The sequence below is a fragment of the Plasmodium sp. gorilla clade G2 genome, assembly GCF_900097015.1.
Source record: "Plasmodium sp. gorilla clade G2 genome assembly, contig: PADLG01_00_22, whole genome shotgun sequence".
NCBI lineage: Eukaryota > Apicomplexa > Aconoidasida > Haemosporida > Plasmodiidae > Plasmodium > Plasmodium adleri (nom. inval.).
In genome coordinates this window covers 1-7,500 of record NW_021628870.1, presented here as the reverse complement: position 1 = coordinate 7,500, position 7,500 = coordinate 1, and the positions used below count along the sequence as shown (strand labels likewise).

At 23.1% G+C, this 7,500-nt stretch overlaps 1 protein-coding gene and 1 pseudogene across 2 annotated transcripts in view; one reads left to right on the top strand and one right to left on the bottom strand.

Annotated features, from left to right (window-relative positions):
- Nucleotides 1-2,152, top strand: part of PADL01_0016700 (ring-exported protein 1) — a gene marked incomplete at both ends in the record, with an annotated part of 2,213 nt that extends 61 nt beyond the window's left edge. Inside the window, 2 exons of the mRNA XM_028680408.1 lie at nt 1-128; nt 254-2,152. The exon at nt 1-128 is cut by the window's left edge and continues 61 nt beyond it. Of these exons, the coding sequence (XP_028541186.1) occupies nt 1-128; nt 254-2,152 (2,027 nt within the window). The remainder of the gene's footprint in view (nt 129-253) is intronic.
- Nucleotides 2,153-2,857: 705 nt separating this feature from the next.
- Nucleotides 2,858-7,500, bottom strand: PADL01_0016600 (annotated as a pseudogene). The gene is made up of 7 exons: nt 6,921-7,500; nt 6,756-6,809; nt 6,524-6,586; nt 6,273-6,368; nt 5,446-5,604; nt 4,419-5,185; nt 2,858-4,192 (listed from the first exon to the last, which is right to left on the bottom strand). Coding segments are annotated over exons 1-7 (3,054 nt in total).

Genomic DNA, 7,500 nt, shown 5'->3' with positions numbered 1-7,500 from the left:
TAGAAGATATGCAAAGCCCATTTGATTATAAAAGATTTTTTCGTAAGTACACAATCTTTGCTCCCTTTATTCTTGTGTACTTTACTATCATGTTTTTTATTAATTCGACTGTGCAAAATGGTACAATGGTAGGAACACAAAAAACATGAGGAAAAAAATAAAAAAGAAAATAAAATAAAAATAAAATATTAATAATATATATATATATTTACATATATAATTACATATATATATATATTTTTTTTTATTATAGTTATTAAATGCTATAAAGGAGAATGCCAACTCGAAACTTCCTGCTTTATTATGGAACAAAATAAAAGGAAAAGGAAAGGAAAATGAAGTAAAATATGAAGATAAGAAAATGATAGAAGGTAGAAAATCTGTAAGTGGAGAAGAATACAATAAACATAAAAGAAGAAAAGTAGACAATCAAGAAGATGATTATGATGTTGATGAATATGGACATCCAAAATACGGTGCCCCATATAAGAGTGAAGAAGAACTTGCAGAACAACAAAATTATTATGATGAAAATCATGGAGATGAATATTATGAAGGTGATGATTATGAATACAATAATAACCCATATCATGGAAAAGGTAAAAATGAATATCAAGAAAAGGATCCAAATGAAGAAGAAAGAGAAAAACAAGCAAAAAAAAAAGCGGAAGAATTAGAAAAAAGAAAACAACTACATGAAGAAGAAAGAAGAAAAGCCAAAGAAACACAACAAGCCTTACATAAAAAATTACAAGAACAATTACAAAGATTAAAAGAACAAGAAAAAAATAAAGTTGAACACCAAAAGTTAATACACAAAATTAAAGCACAAGGTTTTGTAGATCCAGTAGTTCAAAGAGTACTTAACAAATATCATCAAAAAGAAAAAGATGAAGAGCAACAAATACTTAGAATAAGAGACTTACAAGTACAATTACGTCATATTCAACAAAAAATACAAAGTCTCAAATATAGTAATAACGGTCAACCAAAAACAAAAGATGATTATTTACTATTAAAAGATTTACAAAAAGAATATTATGATAAAGAACAGGATGAACAAAATATGATAGAACACTTAGAACAATTACAAGGAGAAATGCAATACGTATTTGAAGAATTACAAATCGTCTATAATGAAAATCAAGCAAAAACAGCTCAAGCAAACGATGAACAACATGAATTAAAACCACAACATGAAAAAGATGCATTGAAATTAAAAGGAACAAGTGAAGCAACAACGGAAGTAAAAACACAAGATGAAAAAGATGCATCAAAAGTAACAACAACAAATGATCAAACGAAGGAAGTAAAACCACAAGTGGAAAAAGATGCATTAAAAACAACCAACACAAATGATCAAACGAAGGAAGTAAAACCACAAGTGGAAAAAGATGCATCAAAAGTAACAACAACAAATGACCAAACACAAGAAGTAAAACCACAAGCTGAAAAAGATGCATCAAAACTAACAACAACAAATGAACAATCAAAGGAATTAAAAACTCAAGCTGAAAAAGACGCATTAACAAAAAAAGAAAATCAAAATAATGAATTACTTACTCAAACAGAAAAAGATGCATTAAAAACAACCAACACAAATGAACACACACAAGAAGTAAAACCACAAGCTGAAAAAGATGCATCAAAACTAACAACAACAAATGAACAATCAAAGGAATTAAAAACTCAAGCTGAAAAAGACGCATTAACAAAAAAAGAAAATCAAAATAGTGAATTACTTACTCAAACTGAAAAAGATGCATTATCAAAAAAAGAATCTGAAGCTCCAAAAGGTTTATCAACATCAGATAAAAACACAACAGAAAACCAATTAAATGGAGAAGCTCAATCAGAAGTTAAACCACAATGGCAAAAAGACTCTTGGAAATCAAAAAATGAATCACAAACAGAAACGAATAATACATGGAAAAAAAAACCAGAAGAAGCACAAAATACAGAACCTCAACAGGAAGTAAAATCTCCATATGAAAAATATTCATATAATAAAGAATCTAAACCACAAAATGATAAATACACTTTAAACAAAGAAGTAAAACCACAAAATGAAAAATATTCATATAACCAAAAAGTAAAAGCTGAAAATACTGAACCAGAAAAATCATTATTAGAAAGTTCTGTATTTAGTTAAATGTAGAAAAAAAAAAAAAATATATATATATTTCATTATTTTATAAAAAAGGAAAAATATATATACGTATATGTTTTTTCTTTATTCTTTTTCATTCTTTTCATTTTTTTCATTTTTATTGCATTTGTAACTTTTTGTATATTTTGTTTTCCTTTTTTTTATTTTTGTTCTTAAATTTATTATAAGAAATATGACATATTCTTTATATTTATTTATATATTATTTTTTCATATTTTATTTTTTTATTATTTTGAAACGCATATTAAAATTGATTTTAAATTATTATATCAATCTTATTTTTTTATTAAAACATATATTAAGTGTTCTTTGAATCACAGCAAAGAACATCCTATTATAATACGTCAAAATTTACATATGTAAATAAATTGTATCATAAATTTAAAAATATCAAAATAAAAATATATATGTATGTATACTAAAACAGAAATACTAAAACATAAATATATAATAAGAAAAAAAAAAAAAAAAAAAAAAAAAGAGAGAATGGGCGAAAACATATATATTTTGTATGTTATCTGAATAATTATAATATATATATATATATATATATAATTAGAAAATATGAAAAATCTAGTTGTATATTTTATTATTAAAATAACTCACGGGTTGTACATTAAAAAAAAAAAAGATTAATAAATAAAATTATTTTTCATCATATATATATATATAAATATATATATACTTTTAAAAAGGATCATAACGATAACGTGCCAAAGGAATTAATTCATAACGTTTTGTTCTATCTATACCATCATCATAATATAATAGATCCTTACTATTTAAAAATTCTTCATTGTCATCTAAATCATCAAAATAATCCTCATTATCCTTATACATATAATTTGTATTCTTTTCAAAATCCATTATATCAAATGTTGGAAGAGTAGATAAGTCAGTACGTTTATCCTCTTCTACTTCCTTTTCTATCTTCTCTTTATCACGAACTCTCGATAACATTGCTTCTTCATAAGCACCTTCCTTTTTAGTAGATGCATATCCTCTTGACATAGCCTTGAGTAATTTATCAACAGTCAATTTATTGAATAATCTTTTAATGTACATGCACACATAATTTTCTAAAATCGAATAAAACCTATCAAAAATACGGATAGAGTTTCTCAAGAAAAATATAACATTTTCATAATAAGCGTATACCTTCATCAAACCATATGTAAAAAATGAAAGGGATAAACCATGACTAATGGCATAACCTACTTGCCAATCAATGCTATGAACAGAAGGTTCATAATCTGGTTGTGCTAATTCTACACCCTTTGTTTGTTTTCTTAATTCTTCAGGTAAGTGATTAGGAAAATATAAAATATTTCTATATAACATATTACCACCCATATAATATCCTAAATATGGCCATGCCATTGCCATTGAATCCCCACGAAAATCTAACAATATATGATACCATTCCATTTTGCTCGATGTTTCGCTTGTACCACCATTTGGTGAGGTTGTAGGACTAATTCCCTGTTTAATTTTTTTTGTTCTGTCATAAAGTGTGAAAAATACTAATGGTATGAATTTTTTATCAATAAATTGTGACATTTTTTTATATGAATGGAAATTGGAACTTCCTATGGCTTGATATTCACATAGAAGACTTAAATTATTTAAGTTGTACATAGAGAAAATAACTGAACATAAATAATACAAATTAGCCATAATAAATGTTTTTCCGTATTTGAGTTGGATGGTTGGTTTTTTTATATGCATTGGGAAAAAGACATTTGTTAATTTATCATACATACTACCATAGTAAGCGTAGGCAAAACGTAAGAAAGGTTCATCATGTACAGATAAACGCAACATGTCTGCTTTACCATATATTCTATCAAGTTTATCTACATCATTACTTATTTGTATAACGAACATCATTTGAAATACTGTAAATAAAGTTTTTGCAAAAAATCTGGATGCCATAGATTCATGAATTTCTTTTTCTCTATCAGCTTGGTTCATTTTAGAATAATTTTTTTCCAGATTAAACATGAAAATGTTGTTCATACTCTGCAAAAAAGTAAATAGATTGTGTATTTGTATGTATATGTGTATATATCTATTTATGTATGTATATATATATATATATATATATATATATATATTTTAGAATATAGAATGATTTATGATGGGAAAAGGGGAAAAAGCAAATTTAAATGAAATATATACAAATATATATATATATATATTTTTTTTTCATTTTATTATTTTTTAATTTTTTAATTTTTTTTCTAACCACATCATCATTTCTTCTGTGAGAAAAATAGGTAGCTTGTATTTTTTTAAAGAGTAGATAGACTGTTTGTAAGAAAGAGGTTCCTGAAAATATATCTTTGTTCATTTTATATATAACAAAAAAATCATTTACGACTTCTTTTAACATTGCTTTATTTAAGGTATATGCATATATAAGACCATGTTTGTAATAGTTGAGAGGGTTTCCAATAATATTATGCAAAAAATATTTAACTCTATCCCATACTTTACTAGACATGGGAGTACAAGAAAATGTTTTTCTTAAAAGCATAATATCAGCTCCAAAGATAAGTTTATCATAATTTTTTGTATATAATTCATATGTATCTCTCATTAGCATAATCTTATTACTTATATTATATGGGTTATGATATTTGAACAATGTTAGGGCATGTTTTTGATTAAAATACATAAAAAAGGCATCATCAATAAATCTTTTTAAGTGAATATTCCATTTACTATATTTCGGTGGTATAAAGGTACCTCGTTTCATATTTTCAGGCATGTTATATCTTGTATTTGAATCGTCATAATTTATAAAAAAGAAACCAGTGAGATATTGAATAAACCAATCTTTAAATCTAGCTTCTACCATCATACTTAGGGGGAAAGGGTGTTGAAGATTTGCAGGTGTTTCGTTTAAATAGTTAAAGAAATCTAATTGTAAAAATGCATTTAGATGGACTAAAAATGTTATGCATTTTTTAACCTTCTCTATCAATTTATTATCAATTAGCTTTTCCAGTTCTGCTCGTATCAAGAAAAAAAGAAAAATATAAATAAAAATAAAAGTTAATGTGTACTTGTACAATATATAGACACACCAAAGTAATATATATATAAATAACCAATAGGTTCATAGAGAATATATAGACACATTAAAAGTATATATAATCATGTGATAAATGGTTAAGTCAATGAAATATATGTAAATTGATAATGAAAAAATGAAAAAATAAATATATATTTTCTTTTTCTATTTCAGTAATTATTATTTTCTTTGTTACCTTCTAATAAATATATAGATACATATTTTTTTATACGATGATTATGCATTCTCTTTATAGTTGAAGGCATCCAATGGAAAGTAACCATAGTTCTTTTTGTATCGTCTTCATCTTTTATACTTAAATACATGGCATTAGAAATGCTATAATTAGGTATATCTATAAGAATGAAAATAAATAATTTTAAAAGAATATAAAAAAAAAATTAAATAATTAATATAAAAATATTAACATATAAATATTAACATATAGACATAAATATACAAAACAAATATATGTAATTACATATCCATCTTTATATATATGTATTTTTATAATATTATTATTCTTTAAAAAAATGCTTTTTGGAGTACAACATATACGTATTTGTAAATTTAAAAAATAAAATAAATAAATAAATATATAAATATATATATATATATATATAAAACAGTTTTCATTTTTTTCTCGTTTTTTTTTTTCTTTCTTTATTTTTTTATATTTTTTCTCGTTTTTTTTTTTTTTTTTTTAATATACCTTTATATGTTGTCATTCTAAATAAGAATAAAAAGGTATACCAATTTAAATCGTGCATTAAGAAATTACTATAATCCTCATAAATATTCATATTTTTATAAAGGAATATTATTGACTTTTAGTATTTTTGTATATTTTATTTTTCTAATAATTAAAAAATTAATATACATATATATATATATATATATATATTATATATATATATATATATTATTAAAATAATGCTATATATGTATGAAAATATTCAAGCCATTATAAATATTTTATTATATATATTATATATAATAATAGGGTTCCTTCACAAATACTACATTTTGAACTATCAAATTTCTTATGACGAAAAATTGAAGCAATTCTGTGAGAAAAGGACCTATTTTTTCTATTTCTCATATAACATTTCTCAACACCTACAAATAAAACATATAAAAATCAATTCATGTATATAATAATACACTATTTCTGTTTCTATAAAATATGTTACTATATATTTTAAATTCATGCTATTTTATATATATATATATATATATATATATATTTTTTTAATTTTATTTTTTATAATTACATTTTACAAGATTTTGATATAAGTCTTTCAATCCAATCTGATCTTTATAAGAAAGCTGAATGGCTAAAAAATTAAAATAAATATATAAATAAACACATATGTATATATATATATATATATGTATACACGTGGTATTATATAATAATATGAATACACCATTATATTTGTATACATAAAAATATTATTCTATTTTACTCCTTCCAAATTTATTTTTTAATTTTTCTTTTATTACCATTATAATATCCTGGTAAATACAAGGAACTTACGTAAGCATCATTATTTCCATCTGATGGTATAATTTTAATAAAAAAAAAAAAAAAAAGTATGTATAGAATCATTAAAAACATAATTCTTCATTTACATATTTTATATCTCATTTATATTTTAATTAAATTACTTAAAATTCCAACAAAATTTAAAAGATGCATATATATAATATGATCACTATTAAAAACACTGTAATATTTTATAAAATAAAAATAATTTGTAAACAAATTAAATGGATCAACTACTTTTGAAGCAGGAACATTCTCTTGTGAAAATTTATAGTTGTTATTATCGTGAAATTCTACACCCTTTTCTTGTTCTTGTTTAAATCTTTCACTTTCATATATATTACACTCCTTTCTACTTCTACACATAAATTGTAAAAATTTCTCTTTTAAATGTTTATTTTCTAATAATACCTGTACATTCAAACTTAATTTATGCACGTTACCATATAATTCCATCTGATATTTATTAATATGATGTATTAAAAACTCTAAAACGGAACATTCTTCTGATGTCGAAAATATATTATTCTTTAAATATTGTTCTCTTCTTTTCATTTGTCCCTCATACAAACTACTTTCATCACAAATCAAATCTAACACTTTAAATCTATCAGATTGATTAAATTTTAAAATACTCTGCCAGTTAAGATATTTCAAACTTCCTATTTCAAAATACTTTTTATAATTCTTTAGAGCTAATTT